Source organism: Aspergillus puulaauensis, chromosome 8 (assembly GCF_016861865.1).
Source record: "Aspergillus puulaauensis MK2 DNA, chromosome 8, nearly complete sequence".
Classification (NCBI taxonomy): Eukaryota; Fungi; Ascomycota; class Eurotiomycetes; order Eurotiales; family Aspergillaceae; genus Aspergillus; species Aspergillus puulaauensis.
In genome coordinates this window covers 2291850-2308664 of record NC_054864.1, presented here as the reverse complement: position 1 = coordinate 2308664, position 16815 = coordinate 2291850, and the positions used below count along the sequence as shown (strand labels likewise).

The following is a 16815-nucleotide window of genomic DNA, read 5'->3' as shown; positions in this document are numbered from 1 at the left end:
TTTTCCGAAGAAGATTATCTTTTCAAGCTAAAGCTAGTGTAACGGTGGCCATTCTTCCGTATTATAGTGCTCCAGTACCAGGCCTAGGAACAGCAAAATGGATAGAAGACGAGAATTTCAGATACGACCTGGATATAATTTCTCCTAACAGACGCTGTATGAAATACAGGCAGGTTATATGGAGGCTCTTTGCATGGTATCGGAAGTGGAGCTGCATATGTCCGTTACACTTAGTCAAGCACATCAGCAACGCCGATACCAACCTTGTAATGCGCGAGTCGATTTAAAGCGACGTACGGCTGCAAAGCAAAGCAGATATTCGATCACAGAAAGTCCCCTGCAAGTCTCTCACCATGATTCGCACTCCTGCCTTTCGAATGCCCCGGGTGCCCTCCCTCGCCTCTATGAGAAGTTCAATCCGAGCCTTTCGGGGACAGACAGCGACACTCGCTCGTATCGGCGAGGTAAGAGAGCTAGTCCACGCCCAACAGCAAAGGACTATGGGAAATCCAAAATTGTTCCATACCGTCGCACCAAAGCTCCAAGCAACTTCGCCATCTGATCAGCGGCCCACAAGCGATCCACGAGTCGATATCCTCTGCTCTGTCACACCAGCGCCCGGCGGAGGCAATAGAACAGTCGCCAATGTCACCGTCTCAAATCCGAAACGCCTCAACAGCATAACCGGAGACATGGTGCAGAAGCTCGCTTCGACCCTTCGACAGCTATCTCAACAGCCTGACCTGCGCTGTCTCGTGATCCAGGGTGCTCAAACCGCCACCAGAAGCCCGGCCATGACATCGGGGGCAGATGTGTACCAAATGGCCAATATCAAGTCCTATGAAGAAGCCGAGGAATTTATATCCGGGCTCCATGAGGCCTGCCAGGCGATGCGTGACATCCCAGTGCCGACCATCGCAAAGATTGATGGCTTATGTCTTGGGGGAGGTTTGGAATTAGTTGCTGGGTGTGACTTCCGTTATGCAACTCGCAGATCGACCTTCAGCATGCCAGAGACAAAGCTTGCAATTCCGTCTGTTATCGAGGCGCGTCTCCTAGCAAACATCATCGGCTGGCAGAAAGCAAAGGAGATGGTCTATTTTGCAAGGATCTACACTGCTGAAGAAGTAGAAGCTTGGGGACTGGTGGATAAGACCTGCCAGGACATGCAGGAGCTGGAAGAGACAGTGAATGAAGCAGTCACAACCATCTCTTCCTATGGACCCAAGGCTATGCGGGAGCAGAAGGCGCTGTGTAAGTTCTGGGAGGAAAATGACCTGGTGTCTGGAATTAAGGCTGGTATTCATTCGTACGCCAGTATGTTCCAAGATGGGGGTTCGGAGCCTGCCCAGTACATGAAGGCGTTCACTGAAAGGAAGCGGTAGTTGGATTCTCGGCCTCCTGAATGTATGATATATAATGGCCGTGGGTATTCTTTAACTACTTACACCTACGAAGGTAGACCCCAATTTCAAGTATCCCATAACAGAGCATGTTGCTGTAGAATGACAGTGTTTCAATAACGCCTTCTCGTGAGAATAACAATCGATTGGACCTGATCAAACCACTAGATCCCAGCGCGAGCTCATTGCACTGGCAAAGGCAGGCAGCAACTCCTAAGTACGAGACTGGTTTATGAGGCTAGGCTTCGGCCTTCTTCATGGTAAGCCCCGGATCTACACGGCAAAGCAATGTCCGTATCTGGGGCTGTACTTCCGGTGCATTTGCCTCGCGTGCTGTACTATAAGATGAAGGGAACGTAGCCAAAATTGTATCTTGCAAGTCAACGCTGGAGGTAGGGCCTTTAATAATGCAGAGGATATTCCGGAAGCTTGCCATAGCGCCCCATGGCTGTCTTGCGCTAAACGGCAACGACATGATTTTGGCTTTGCTCTTTGCGTTATATGAAGAAGTCGAATGTCATATTGTTTGCGAATGAAAATTCATCTGACAGGGCGTCCAATCCCAGGTCACCCCAACTACCGGGGTCAAAAGCAGTAATACACTCGTTGTCTTGGACTGCTCTAGTCTTAGCCTTCGCCCCTGACGTGCAATCATTTGCAGGAGACTTACTATCAAGGTCGGGCGCCTGTCTACCATCGGGGCGATTGGTGTCGTTATCGCGCACCACATTCCCGAAGCAGGTCATCAGGGATTTCAATAACTTCAGAGGCTTTTTCAGGCCCGCACTACAGCCTCTCTGGAACTCGAGAAGTGCATCCCAGAAAAAGTGAACGCATTGGATATATCCGACGCGATCCCGAGGGCATTGTTTCAGCATAACTAGGGCAGCGCAGTATGTAGCGTATGATATGCTATATTGGGCCCTTCGAAGTGTAAAGGCTTCCCTATATGCTTCAACCAGTCTCCAAATTTGAATTGCTGCTTCGATGCATTTTTCAACTCCCTCCTTCTGCGATTCGGATTCTACAGGAGAGTCATCGTGCTGGACGAATGGTTGTTCGAGGAGAATTACCAAAGTCCAATAGGTTGTGCTGTAACGGGGAAAACCCAAAGAAAAGAAGGTCAGCCAAGTTGAAAAGCACTCATTGATAAGCTGGGGGGAAGAATGCTGAGCACTGACTGTGGTGTGATCTGGTGTGGCGGGGGGGTCATATCGGCGTTCGGATCGAAACGCAAATGTGGTGGGAGGGAAGATCTCCAATCATCTAGCAAGCCTCTGATCTCCAGTCTGGCCTGGAGCAAACTTGACTCAGGGGAGCAGTTTACACGAGGGGAATAGAACTCCTCGATAATCCGCGAGGCGATAGTGCACAGAGGGATCAGGTTTCTGAACGTGCTAAGCGCATATGAAGGCCGCCCCCTATAGGCAGCGGCATTGGAATCTAAATTGCTCAGTTCTTCTGTATAAGGCCTCCACTCCTCCAACTCTTCGTAGGTGTCGAGGTATTCCCTGGAAATGGTCCCTACCGAGGCGGAGAGGGCGGGGGATCGTCCAAGGAAGATGGACTGGAATTTATCGCACACATAAGCCCCCCAGAATACTCTTCTGCGAATTTCGAGCTCCGTAGTAGAGAGTGTCGTAGGCAAATCCATCTGCGTGGTAGCCGGGATATCAAGATGATATCCAAGATCGATCAACATTCTATATGCCATTCCGCAAAATGTCCATCCGACACTTTGTTTACCCTGGGGCACCAGGGTAGAGCCGCACAACAAAAGTGCCACGATTGTGGGCATTGTGGGCCTTTCGAGATAATTGGGAAGGAGGATTTTGAAGCGATTGTAGAATCTCGCTGCACTTTCTTGTGGATTCGGGTCTCTCAGATACGAGCAGCACTGGTCACTGTAAAGACAGCTGGAATAGAAGATAGCGTTGAGAAGAAGTTTATTGACGTATGGACCATTGTTAATCAAGCTATCCATGATGGCAGGGCGGTATGAAAGAAGGTATGATAGGTGCTGTCGGTTCCAGTGTAGACCAAGTAGGTGCATCCCCAGGTCTTTGGGTATGCCGTCGAAGTCAATGTTTTGGCCGACCGTCGGCATGGAGAAGATGGTCAGCTCGGCCTGTCTGCCGATTGCTGCGGCAGAGATGAGTTCTTGCTGTGCTATTTTGTCACAGGACGGTACGGCGCTTCCAGAGCATGCAGGAGGAGATCTCAAAATTCCTTGTAGGGACTGTATGCGGAGGAGACTGGTGGCACCATAGACTTGTTCCTCATTGTTATCCGCCGCGGATTCCGGAGATAGGACTCGAACTGGTTCGTTGGACTGAGACGCTTCTGCTGGTGTATCTGAATTTCCCCTCGTCACTAGACGCTGAGAATCGGTGGTCTCATCCCTAGGATCTAGAAAGAGAGGTGAGCAGTGCGACTCAGGCAAAGAGGCCTGGACAGGCCGTTCATTCAAGCCACTACTGCCACAGACCCGGCTGGGCCCACCGCTAACATCCCTGGAGACTTCCACCGAGACCCCCGGAGAAGGGAGGTGGCTTTCTCGCCAGGTAATGCTGTTGCGGACTTCTTCCAGCTGTGCCTGCTGTTGTCTGATATCTTCTTTCTTTCCCCGAGTCGCAGATCGACGGGCGTCCGGCGGATACTCGCACGGCTGGTCTCGCACGCGACATGATCTGCAGCGAGGACGGATGCCATCACATCGCACCTATCGAGATGCCGAGTTAGACTTCCTGGTGCGACCGCAGCAAGCGACATGGAAAGATTGATGAGGGGATGCGGCTAATGCGACTGGCCTGAACGAAGACAAAGCACGTCAAAAACAGGTGCTGCAAACCTTTTTCAGACGACATCCCTTACAGGTGCGACATGTGCTATCGGGTCGTTTTCCCTGGCTGCCCATTGTCCCGGACGCAGACCGACTCAGCCATGGGGAACGAAGGCCAGGAAGCTCCAGGGAAGCAAGAAGCGGACGATGGAGGCAGTCAAGCTCGAGCTCTTAGTCATCTACACTTGATTAACAACCTACATAGTTAAATAGCTTGGTCGGTTACTTCATTAACTAACTAAACCCCGCAATACACGATTGCCTCGGGCCCATGGTCCAAGCGCGCTGCCGGCCGGGTCTATATATCTAGATGGATAACCGCCAACCCTAAGTCGCCAGTCACCGAACCCTCCGCGGCCGATCGATGAGATGTCCAGGTTTATTCACAGAGCCCCTGGTGACATCTGGATGTTTAAGTCTCTGGGCCTACTTCATAACCTAGAGGCTTTGATCATTGGGCCCTGAACGCATCCTCGGTAGACGTGGGGCAAGGGTATGCCGTATTGCAAGCAATGTCCGATACATCACCGAAACAGCGATCGGGTATTTGATGCGCTCTGCCTAAGTATCAACTCGCGGCAGCAGTGCTGGGCATCTTCAACTTCAAACGAGGTGACCGACTACTCCGGCACACAGGAAATGGCAAAGTTACCCGGAGTGCCAGACCTCGATCTCGGCGTGTTCTGGATGGCTCCCGATTACTGCAGACATTTAGACCCCTCCCAGTAACCTCTCAGGGACGAGAGTTCGAGATCCGATCAAAGATACTAGGTGTTTATGACAAGGGAGAACCTGGCACAGTCGTGGAAACAGAATAGCTTAATCTAACAAGTGTCTACTTAATATAGTGTTCTATAAATATATAGATCCAGTTACTGTATAAAGTAACTATATGGATCGGGGTACGTCATCCGCGGGGTCACTGTATCAACCCCTCATCACATAAGAACAACAGCAACAACAGCAACAACAACAACAACATCCTTCAGCTATCCTCAATTAAATCTATCAAAACAATGCCCCCAACATACCCCCGCCCCGACTTCCTCCGCAAATCCCTAACCTGGGCCTCCCTCAACGGCCCCTGGTCCTTCACCTTCGACGACACCAACACCGGTCTCTCCCAGAACTGGCCATCCACGGGTCTCCCCCCAACGCACTCAACCCAAATCACCGTCCCCTACGCCTTCCAAACCCCCGCCTCGGGAATAAACCTACAAGAAGCCCACGAAGTCATCTGGTACGAGCGGCGCATCAAGGACATCCGCACCGAGCACGACCGCACAGCAGGGAACCGTCTCCTCCTCCGCTTCGGCGCCGTCGACTACGAAGCTGAGGTCTGGGTTGACGGGGTTTCTGTCGCGACACACCGGGGCGGATACGTGCCCTTTGACGTGGACATATCGGATTCTATCTCTGCGCCCGGCGGTGAAGCCCGCGTGACGCTGCGTGTTCGCGACTCCCCGACGGATCTTACACAGCCCCGCGGGAAGCAGTACTGGGGCCCTGTGCCGGAGAGTATCTTCTATACGCCGACGAGCGGGATCTGGCAGAATGTTTGGGTGGAGGTTGTGCCGGGTGTGAGGATTCGGGATAGTAGTGGGGGGACGGTGTTGAGGGGGGATGATATCGAGAGTGGGAAGTTGAGGGGGGAGATTGCTGTTTCACAGCCTGGTAGCGGGGGATATACTATTACTGTTACAACAGCATTGGCTGGGGCTGTGGTTGGGAAGGCGAAGGTTGATATTCCGGTAAATCAGGTATCCGGCGCCTTTGAGGTGGATGTGCGTGTTGCTGAGGGCGCTGTTCCGAAGGAGGGCATCTTTGCTGGTGAAGGGGTGTGGTATAATGGCGTCGCACTGTGGGCGCCTGAGCATCCGGTTCTGTATGATGTTGTTCTGCAACTGGCTGGTCCGGATGGAACTGTAGTCGACGAGGTGCAGACGACTGTTGGCATGCGAAGCGTCACCTGGGAGAATGGGGATGGCACATTCCGACTGAATGGCAAGCCGTACTTCCAGATGCTCTGTCTAGACCAGGGATACTGGCCTGAGACAGGCCTGACTCCTCCATCCGCAGAGGCATTGAAGGAGGATATCATCCTTGCGAAGAACATGGGCCTTAACGGGTGCAGAAAGCACCAGAAGGTCGAAGACCCGGCCTTCCTTTACTATGCAGACCGACTCGGATATCTGGTCTGGGGCGAAATTGGAAACGCGTACGAGTTCAGCACAGACTACATCGACAGATTCAACGACGAGTGGGCGCAGGTCGTCCAGCGCGACCGAAACCATCCGAGTGTCGTTGTCTGGACTCCGGTGAATGAGAGCTGGGCGTACAAGAACCTGAAGGACAACGCGCAGGAACGCAGCCATATCCGGTCCCTCTACAAGACCACCAAGTAAGTTGATCCGTGATATCCTCGCCAACAATATATTAATCTACGACAGATCCCTCGATCCCTCTCGCCCTATCAACGACAACTGCGGCTGGGAGCACGTCCAGACAGACCTGACAACATATCACGACTACAGCGACTCCGCAGAACTCGCCACCATCTGCTCCAAGATGGAAGGCGGAATTCTTTCACGGAAGCTCAACGGCGAGATGTTCCTGGATCCAATCACCCAAGGCTCGACGGTCACCGATCCCGGCTCGAAACATAAGCCCGGCGCCCCAGTGATCTGCTCGGAGATGGGCGGCGTCAATATCGCCCCGGCAAAAGGGGCTCAGGCGTCCTCCCGGGATTGGGGATATACGACGGCCGCCGATCCGAACGATTTGCTTGCTCGGTTGGAGAAGTTGTTTATGGCTGTCGTCAAGGGCGGACATTCGTGTGGATTTGTTTATACTCAGCTGTAAGTTTCATACCACCCCGACTGTATAGACTACTAACAATTCCAGGTCCGATATTGAACAAGAAGTAAACGGGCTGTACTCGTATGACCGGAGGGAGAAGGTTCCTGCTGCCAGAGTCAAGGCGCTCATGGACGCAGCGGCGGATTATTACTACAAGAAGGTTGCACCTGCATCCTGAGCTGTGGAGTGTAATTGACCTGTATCCAATGGCTGTAGTAAATGGAATCCCATGTTTTGCTCGTATACTCTAGTCTGAATCCTTAAAGCTTAGGAGTATTCTAGTGCCTAGTCCGACCGATCCTTCGGACTCCACGAAATCCGGCAGTGTCTAACTTTAGCTAAACCTCCATTGGCTATACCGTCGCTCGTGAGAAAATAGTACCAAGATCGTAAAATATAGTAAGAAAAGAGTAAGGAAGCTTCGCCCCAATCCTGGCTACGGTACTCCGAAGGATCTGGTGCATCGCCATCGAAGAACTTCGGTGCCTGCGTAGCAAGAGCGGTATATTAAGCCCTACACCAACCCTCAACTGGGAGGTAAGACTCATTCTCATCATCCTTGCAACCTCCGTACACAATGAAGGGTTTCTTCTTCGTAGCAGCTACTGTCTGCAGGCTGGCCACTGCGCTTTCTCTTCGATCCTCTCCGAATGTCACCATCGATGACTGGAGTTCTGTAAGTACCTTTACTCCGGCGACACGAATGAAGCTAATCAAACCCTCGAGCTCCCACCATCGCCAGATCTCAAATGGGTCCCATGTTTACAGAACTACACCTGCGCCAAGCTCCAAGTCCCCCTCGACTACGGAGATCCATCGCGAGGCACGACAGGAATCGCCTTCTTAAAGCTCCCAGCTAAACACACCACCAACGACACGCAGAGCATATTAATCAACCCAGGCGGACCGGGCGGCTCAGGAATCGAGACACTCCTCTCCGATGGAAGCACTCTAGCAGAAATCGTGCAAGGCCGTCACGACATCGTCGGCTTCGACACGAGAGGTGTCGGACAAAGTGGCCCAGTTGTTGACTGCTGGCCTGGGAATCCCGCGGCACGGGCGCAGTTTGAGAGCCTATATTATCCTGATACTTCCGATACATCGTCTACCTCTATCGGACGACAATATGCGGCGGCAGATATCTTTGGGACGGCCTGTACTGATACTGTTGGGGGGAGTAATGGTACAGCAGCGTTTGTGAGTACGCCGGCTGTGGCGAGGGATATGCTCTCGTTTGTTAAGGCGGAGCATGCAGGCGGCAAGAGGGATGGGAAGCTGTGGTATTTCGGGGTTAGTTATGGGACGGTTCTGGGCGCCACGTTTGCGCATCTCTTTCCGGGTCATGTTGGCAGGATGGTTCTCGATGGCGTTGACGATGCGGAGGACTACTACAGGCTTGGATGGAAAGCAAACCTGTATGACACTGACAAGGCGCTCGGCTCATTCATCGATACATGCTTCGAAGCCGGTCCAAAGAACTGTTCATTCTGGAGCGATGGTGCACGGAATATCAGGGAAAGACTGGATACGTTGTTGCAGGACCTGAAGGACCAGCCTATTCCTATTCCCACCTCAGATGCCTGTCCACTGCCGATGCTGGCGACATACTCCGATCTCAAACAGCTCATCCTGCAGGCGATGTACGCACCGCTGCAACAATTCCCAACCCTCGCGGATGTTCTTTCATCCTTGGAGCAGGGCAATACCTCAGCTTATGCAGCTGCTATTACCAGCGGCTCAATACCTGCGAATCCATGCAACTACAATTACACAGAAACAGCTACAGAGGACATCAACACATTGATCGCGTGCACCGATGGGGTAGCTGGCCATGGCCATCAACAGTCCTTCCAGGATATATCCCAATTCAAGACCTATGTCGACGACTTGACCGAACAGAGCAGCTTCTTCGGCGAGGTTTGGCCGAAGACCGCCAACGCGATCCTGTGTAGGTCTTTGGATGTATCTCCGCCAAAGACTGGTAGACTGGCAGAGACTATTCTCGAAACTAGACACACGGCGAACCCGATACTGTTTGCCACTTCGGAAATTGACCCTGTCACACCTAAGAGAGGGTACGCATCCCAACTTGACAAGGTCTCCTACGTATTCCATTAACTAATATTGCTGTAGGGCTCATAAAATGTCCTCCGTCTTCCCGGGCTCTACGGTCCTGACCCAGAATTCAACCGGGCATGCTGCGATTGTCAGTGCTACGACGTGTCTGGTGGGACATCTCGAGAAATATTTCCTACACGGGCAGCTCCCTCCTGCTAATACGACTTGTCAGCCGGATGTGAAGCCTTTCCAAGAGAGTCTTTGATTAATTTTAGTTATCTAGATAGAGTCGCGTAGAGGATGTACACTCAGGGCAGGATGGTGCCAGTCAGTTCGAGATAGATATTTGGACACATACAGATAAATAGTCCATTCATTCGTTAAATCAAATATCAGACTAATAGTTAACCTACCCTATAATGGCCTAGAACGTGAGTAACCCCGCATATCTCCTCCCGACACCCCCGGATGCCCTAATCAGGAACCACCGGACTCTTGTCCGTCTCGTATACAGCACACTGCAGGATTCGGGCCATCGTGGCACCAGTTTCTCCATCCACCCATCCGATATCCCCGCTGGAGGCGCTGGAGCTGCAGCTGCTTGCTACGTCAGCGGGGTATTCGTCGTGGCTTCATAGATTTAAATCAGACCTTTTCATGGAGAACAGTATCTTAGACAGGCGGAAATAATCCAACCATTGCACGCCACTTACATCGTCATCTATACCAATTACCCGATATCTGGCCCCCTCACAATGACTACAGAATCTCCCAACGACTGGGAAAACCCCAAAGTCTTCCAGCGCAATCGCCTAAAGCCCCGCGCGTACTGGATTCCTGATACATCGCTGTCACTGAATGGCAACTGGGACTTTAATTACGTTTCCTCGCCACTGCTTGCCCCTTCTCCTTCGCACTCAAGCGAGGAGAAGCACATCGCAGAAGAAGCCGATCTACAATGGAAGCCCATAGCTGTGCCCGGACACTGGCAGCTACAGGGGTACGGCCGGCCCAACTATACAAACGTGATCTTTCCATTCCCAGTCAATCCGCCATACGTGCCGAGCGAGAATCCGACTGGGACATACAAGCGAACATTCCTCGTCCCCTCGGACTGGGATGAGTCCTCGCAGATCCGTCTGCGCTTTGATGGCGTGGACAGTGCTTACCATGTCTGGGTCAATGGGGCCGAAGTTGGATATGCCCAGGGTAGCCGAAACCCAGCTGAGTTTGATATCTCTCATATTGTGAAGAGGGGTGAAGAAAATGAGGTCTTTGTTCGTGTTTACCAGTGGTCGGATGGGTCTTATATCGAGGACCAGGATCAGTGGTGGCTGTCTGGTATGTCCTACTCTATGATTTTGATATGGTGCTAATGAGAGCAGGAATATTCCGCGATGTTACTCTGATTGCCTTCCCTTCTGCTGCTCGGATTGAGGACTTCCATCTCAAAACGGTTCTAGACAAGGACTATGTCGACGCACAGCTTGAAGTGTCTGTTGATCTGGTTTCCACCGAGGAGAGCACAGTCACCGCGACTCTCTTCGACCCTTTCAACGACTACAAGATCCTCATATCGCAGGATAAAACACTACATGAATCCAAAGGAACGGTCAATCTCGTTCTACCCGTTAGCAACCCCAAGAAATGGACCGCAGAGACGCCCTCCCTGTACGATCTCGAACTCACCCTCCACACAACCACCAACCCCTCCACCCCAATCCAAAAAATAACCCACCGAGTCGGCTTCCGCCAGGTCGAACTCCTCAATGGCAATATAACCGTAAACGGCAAACCTGTCCTCTTCCGCGGCGTCAACCGCCACGACCACCACCCCGTCTACGGCCGCTCCGTCCCCCTCTCGTTCCTAAAGAACGACCTCCTCCTCATGAAGAAACACAACATCAACTCCGTCCGCTGCTGCCACTACCCCTCTCACCCAGCGCTGTTCTCGCTCTGCGACGAGCTAGGCCTGTGGGTCATGGACGAAGCAGACCTCGAGTGCCACGGGTTCTACGACGCCGTCGCCAGACCGCTCGATATCCCCGAGAGCATGGACTACGAGCAGCGCAAGCGGCTGACGTTTGCGCAGGCGGCCGAGTTTACGTCGCATAATCCGGACTGGAAGGATGCGTATCTGGATCGGGCGGTGCAGATGGTGGCCAGGGATAGGAATTACCCATCTGTTGTTATTTGGTCGCTGGGCAATGAGGCGTTTTATGGGCAGAATCACGCCGCTATGTATGAGTATATTAAGAGCGTGGATCCGACCAGACCGGTGCATTATGAGGGTGATATGGAGGCGAAGACGGCGGATATGTATTCGTACATGTACCCGAGTGTATCGCGGATCGAGAGGCTGGCGGTGGAAGAAGGGGATGGTTTCACGAAGCCGATTGTGTTATGTGAGTATGGCCATGCGATGGGGAATGCGCCGGGGGCTTTGGAGGAGTATATGGCTGCTTTCCGAGGTCATCGGCGATTGCAGGGAGGGTGGATTTGGGAGTGGGCGAACCATGGCTTGTGGGATGAGGAGAAGGGCCATTATGGGTATGGCGGGGACTTTGGGGATGAGCCTAATGATGGCAGTTTCGTGCTTGATGGGCTGCTGTTCAGTGATCATACGCCAACGCCTGGACTTGTGGAGCTGAGGAAGGCCTATGCTCCTGTGTATGGCTGGGTTGAGGGGGGTGTGGTTCATGTTGAGAATAGGCATGACTTTGCTGGACTGGACGGTTTGCAGGCTGTTTACAAGGTTCAGACTTTGGGTGAACAGTACGTATATTTATGGTCTTGCTTGATCTCGCTGACAGAAACAGATCGAGAGTCATCGCCGCCGGGACTCTGGACCTCCCTGATATCCAGCCCGGAAATACGGGGACACTTCCCCTGCCTCCTATACATTCATCCAAGGCAGAGTCTGAGGTATGGCTAACGGTCACCTTTACAACAAAGCATGACTCCCCCTGGTCCGATGCCAACTACGAAATCGCCTGGTTCCAGCACCGTCTTGACTCCTCGTCATCTTTGACCAGGATATCTCCCACAGCCAACTTCCCAGTGACTGTCACCTCAACAAAAGCCCAGCACACCATAACCGGGGCAGACTTCACCATCTCATTCTCCCGCACCACCGGCTCACTCACAGCCTGGCATATCCACAACCAAGAAATCCTCTCGCCAACTCACCCCGCCCTAACCCCAGGCTTCTGGCGCCCTCCAACAGACAACGACATCCCCCACGACCTAGGCGAATGGCGCCGCTACGGCCTCGACACACTAACATCGTCCCTGCGGCAGCTAACAATCAACCAAGTCAATACATCAACCATCGAAATCATAACAGACACATTCATCTCCCCACCGATTCTAGCCTGGGGGTTCCAAACAACAACCACGTACCGCATAACCGGCGACGGGGCAGTCACGGTACGTGCCCATATCAGACCAACCGGTGCAAAGCCAAAGGATCTCCCTCGCATCGGGCTCGATCTGTATCTCGCGGACCGGCTGGACAGGACGGGTTGGTTTGGCCTTGGTCCTGGTGAATCATACGCCGATAAGAAGAATTCTCAGAAGGTGGGTATTTACTCCGCCGCTACGGCAGAACTACACACCCCGTATGAAGTGCCCCAGGAAGGCGGGAATAGGATGGAGACGCGGTGGCTACGACTGGGTGATGGACGGGGAGGGGGGGTTCGCATTGTCCGGGATACGGCTTCTAGTTCTGCATCTGAGCATGACGAAAATTGGGGTTCTTTCCAGTGGCTTGCGACGCGGTACAGTCCCGAGGCTATTGAGAAGGCTAAGCATGCGAATGAGCTGGTTCCTGAACCTCAGGTTCGGGTCAGGCTTGATGTTGCGAGTTGTGGGGTTGGTACTGGTGCGTGTGGGCCTACGACGCTGGACAAGTATAGGGTTCCCTGCGAGGAGAGGGAGTTTGGGTTTAGGATTGAGCCGTTTATTGGGGATTGGATATAGTCAGACAAGGGGCATAAAGTACGACTATTTACGTTTTTTACATGCCATAGGGCTTCAGATATCGTTCTTCATCTAGTCGACATTGGGGATATTCGCTACTAAGGCTAGAGGTGCTACCTACTTATCTACATGACGTCCATGCTAGTTCACACGCAGGACTCGCACGTAAATAGTCTTTAGCTTTTTAAAGGTCTCTGTATCTTCACACTCGCTTGTCTGGCGGTTCTCCATATGTTGCATCATCTCATCAACGGTCGTCGCAGTCTCACCATCACCCGGCCACATCGACAGACCTATGAGCTGCAAATACAAGCACTGGAGAAAAGCGGCTCGGTAGTGCGAAAGAAACCAGCTATACCGTTCGAACCTTGTGTCTGTTGCAAGCGCAAGATAGGCCTGGAGGTACTTGTTTGCTGAAATGCAGAATCTATGCTCGAAAGATAGTCCTGGTTAGATATTGATATGCAATGGGTTCAATGACACGTACATTGTCCAATTGTCCTGGTTCTTCGAGTGCAGACTCTTGTGCACGTTTGGGACGAGGTCGACGACAACAGCTTCAAGGGACAGCATGTCTATCACGGACTTTGCCCATTCTACATCAATCTTGACAAGGTCTAAATCATCCCATTCAGGTAGCTGACCCATCTGAGCCTTTATACCGTGCAGTATCCTGTTTAGGTCTTCGAGTTGCAAGCCATTATAAGCACGCGTCCTTGGGTCGTCAAGGATTATGCCACGAACGTGGCTTATGATGTGGTGCTCGAAGCAAGCTACCTCTGCTCTGGCGTATGATAGTAACGCTGCAATGTCGCCGTTGGAGTCGGATATAGCAGGAGGTTGTCGGGGCTTATCGCCAATTATTTCTTGTTGGAAGGGCTCCTCGGACGCTATCCCAATAGCAATGCAGCATTGGGAATCCAGCCACCGTATATGATCCCACAACCTCCGGCAAAGTTGCTGTGTCGCTGGATCGCTGGTCCACACGCTGTTTATTCCCACCCGTCGAGCTGCTACGGTCATGGTCTTGATGTAGAACTTGCGACCAGATGACTCGACCGGGCGGCCAAGGGCCAAATCCAGGAGCAATGAGGAAGTAATCGTATAGAGGGTTGGGATATCATTGAATGCGCATGCGTTGAGAGCCATCTGACCACCCGTTGCTAAGGAAAATATCACGCTATGCCTATCCTCTGTGAGCAATGGCGGATCGGCCCAGACATCCTTGTGCGCCGCGGCGGCTCCGGAGCACAGCACAGCGAGGAGAAGACATATCATGCTGGGATTTTTCAATATGAGGGGCCTGAATGCGTTGAAGTCTCTGCAGTTACCGTACGCTTCCCAGAACTCAGCGTGCCACAGCCAGAAGAATTCCAGGTCTATCAGAGGGTAGATCGGATAGACTGAATCGAGGAAGGCGTCCCATAGAACCTCGCATACAGCAAGGCTGGGTAGTCGCATCAGGAGAAACTGTAAATGGTCTATCTTGATGAGTGAAGGGGCTGTGTCTGGTGATGGTGTTACGCTGTCGATATCGCGGGTTACATCAAAGTCATCCATATACTACAACGCATTAAAGATGGTTCAGTGGGATAGAGAGTTCTCGCATACCACACCGAATACATGTCGTCTGCTGTGATCTCTAATGACAATTGGGTATGTGCACGCCACTGGACCCATCCTGTTACGGCAGCTCACACAGACTGGCAGTTCCTTTCCACACCGGAATCCCCCCTGGCGACAGGGAGTACATTCCCTCGAGGAATATCTGGCTTCTGACTTATGAGACAGTGTAGAGCCCATATTCGCGCGTATAGCTTGGACTCGGCAAAACGATTGTGTGATTGAAATAAGAATGTATATTATACGAACAAAAAGTGGTGAATCGCTAGCAGAGGAAGACATGCCCTTCCAATTTGTATCAAGGGCTGCCGCAGGAACCGCCATCACTCTGGAAGGAGCATTCAGGGTACAATATGGCTAATGGCATGAGTGCCGGCATATCTTGTCTTTGCGGGAAGTCGTAGCCTCCTAAGCCTTCCCAATCTAGACCACACTGACAACACGATCAGCAGTTGATGCTCGTACTATATTGGTCAACAGTAAAATGGCCACGAGGCTGTATCTCGTAGTATCATTGAGTCGCGGCTAGCCCTGCATCAACAAGAGGACCGTGAGCAGGCCTCCCACTATCACAATCCAGCAACGCCTGAGGAACCCTCGCTTCGTTTCTCCCCAGGCCGTTCCACGCGGTGGCAGAGGGAGAAAATCCAGCTTTGCTCCGCCATCTGCAACCGTAGACTGGAAGAACAGTGCCATCCGCTCGGACGTCATGAACATGGGACCAACAAGTCTTTTCACGAATGTAGCCCGCGTATGCAGGCGAATGGCCTCGTATGACGCGTATCCAATTATCCTAGACCGCTGGTGATGTGACTTTCTGAAGTTGCTCAGGCTCTCGTCTACCGCAGCTTGAGACGGCTTCCCTTGCGTGCAGTGCACAAGCTGATACAGTTGGCTTGCGAGCGCGGCCGCACTCTCCATGGCCATACTTGCGCCGAGTCCTGTATTTGGGCTTGCCTTACTATGTCAGCCTGTTTCATTATCATTCTTCTTAAGCCTACCTTGCTGATGCTGTCACCAATGCACACAATCCGGCCACTGTGCCACGTCTGGAACACGTTCTCTTCCACCAGCGCAGAAGAGAACGATGTCCTTGCGTTGAATACATCTCTAAACCGTACTTCGTCCCATATCTGCACGTCTCCTATGCTCTCGCAGAAGCTGATGTTGTCGGCCGTTGAGTAGACGGGTTTGTCAGGATACTGATATCGTCGATCCAGTTTGTCGACTACAAACCAGCCAAGTTCACTGTCCTTGCCGCAGAAAACGAATATCGCAAATCCGTCGTGGCAGCGGACTATTTGCTCTCCAGCGCGTATGCCTGCTATTTGTTTCGACATCCCAATCAAGACTCGATATTCCGACGCAAGGCCTGTACTATATTAGCAATTATCCCAGTGATAACAGGCAGACCCAGCTTACTAGTTGCCTCTTGCATCGCACCCTTCCCTGCTGCCTGTAGCATGTCCAATCGAGCAATGCTATTCACGCCGTCTGCCCCGACGACTAAATCCCCCTTGTATACTCCACCATCAGCCGTATGCACCGCGACTTCTGATTCCTTATGATAAATGCCCGTCACCCTCTTGCCTCCTATAACATTGGTTGACTCCCGGAGGCCATCATACAGCACCTCCAACATCTTCTGGCGCGTAATAACATTCACCGGGTATCCATATCTAACCCAGCATTAGCACCACCCACTCGATACGAAGCAGCTCACCTCCTCTCCAACTCAGACAACCAGTGCTGACTCGAGCATTGTCCATCTGGAAATCCCGTTCGAGGCGTCGTAATTGGCTCTGAAACCTCACTCATACTCTCATAGAGCCCGAGTTGGTCGATGATGCGTGCACCGGACGGCGCTATGACAAGGACGCCGCCCAGTCGGGGGCGGAAGTCATGATGCTTTTCTAGCAGCGTATACGATATCCCTGCGCGTTCTAGGGAGTGTGCGAGAGTTAGGCCGGCAATTCCTCCGCCTATTATTATCACTTTGAATTGCTTTGAGTGGCCGTTCGTGGCCGTTTCTGTCGACAGCATCGTGAA

The 16815-nt window shown here is 52.3% G+C and overlaps 7 protein-coding genes across 7 annotated transcripts; 4 read left to right on the top strand and 3 right to left on the bottom strand.

Moving 5' to 3' along the window:
* Positions 1–353: 353 nt before the first annotated feature.
* APUU_80877A (uncharacterized protein) lies at positions 354–1385 on the top strand (the record flags this gene model as incomplete). The annotated part of the gene is made up of 1 exon (XM_041697206.1): positions 354–1385. The coding sequence occupies one exon, from the start codon at positions 354–356 to the stop codon at positions 1383–1385; it is 1032 nt and encodes a 343-aa protein (XP_041562760.1).
* A 515-nt stretch (positions 1386–1900) lies between these two features.
* On the bottom strand, positions 1901–4320 carry APUU_80876S (uncharacterized protein; the record flags this gene model as incomplete). Its single annotated transcript, XM_041697205.1, has 4 exons — positions 1901–2019; positions 2074–2495; positions 2585–4125; positions 4255–4320. The coding sequence occupies 4 exons, from the start codon at positions 4318–4320 to the stop codon at positions 1901–1903; spliced, it is 2148 nt and encodes a 715-aa protein (XP_041562759.1).
* Positions 4321–5261: 941 nt separating this feature from the next.
* On the top strand, positions 5262–7282 carry APUU_80875A (glycoside hydrolase family 2 protein; the record flags this gene model as incomplete). The annotated part of the gene is made up of 3 exons (XM_041697204.1): positions 5262–6646; positions 6696–7103; positions 7150–7282. 3 exons carry the CDS (start codon positions 5262–5264, stop codon positions 7280–7282), a joined length of 1926 nt encoding a protein of 641 aa, XP_041562758.1.
* Positions 7283–7681: 399 nt separating this feature from the next.
* On the top strand, positions 7682–9427 carry APUU_80874A (uncharacterized protein; the record flags this gene model as incomplete). Its single annotated transcript, XM_041697203.1, has 3 exons — positions 7682–7780; positions 7831–9179; positions 9238–9427. 3 exons carry the CDS (start codon positions 7682–7684, stop codon positions 9425–9427), a joined length of 1638 nt encoding a protein of 545 aa, XP_041562757.1.
* Positions 9428–9917: 490 nt separating this feature from the next.
* Positions 9918–13143, top strand: APUU_80873A (putative beta-galactosidase; the record flags this gene model as incomplete). The annotated part of the gene is made up of 3 exons (XM_041697202.1): positions 9918–10503; positions 10548–11937; positions 11982–13143. 3 exons carry the CDS (start codon positions 9918–9920, stop codon positions 13141–13143), a joined length of 3138 nt encoding a protein of 1045 aa, XP_041562756.1.
* A 141-nt stretch (positions 13144–13284) lies between these two features.
* Positions 13285–14823, bottom strand: APUU_80872S (fungal specific transcription factor domain-containing protein; the record flags this gene model as incomplete). Its single annotated transcript, XM_041697200.1, has 3 exons — positions 13285–13570; positions 13631–14706; positions 14755–14823. 3 exons carry the CDS (start codon positions 14821–14823, stop codon positions 13285–13287), a joined length of 1431 nt encoding a protein of 476 aa, XP_041562755.1.
* A 468-nt stretch (positions 14824–15291) lies between these two features.
* On the bottom strand, positions 15292–16809 carry APUU_80871S (FAD-dependent monooxygenase; the record flags this gene model as incomplete). The annotated part of the gene is made up of 4 exons (XM_041697199.1): positions 15292–15723; positions 15768–16138; positions 16189–16445; positions 16490–16809. The coding sequence occupies 4 exons, from the start codon at positions 16807–16809 to the stop codon at positions 15292–15294; spliced, it is 1380 nt and encodes a 459-aa protein (XP_041562754.1).
* Positions 16810–16815: the final 6 nt, after the last annotated feature.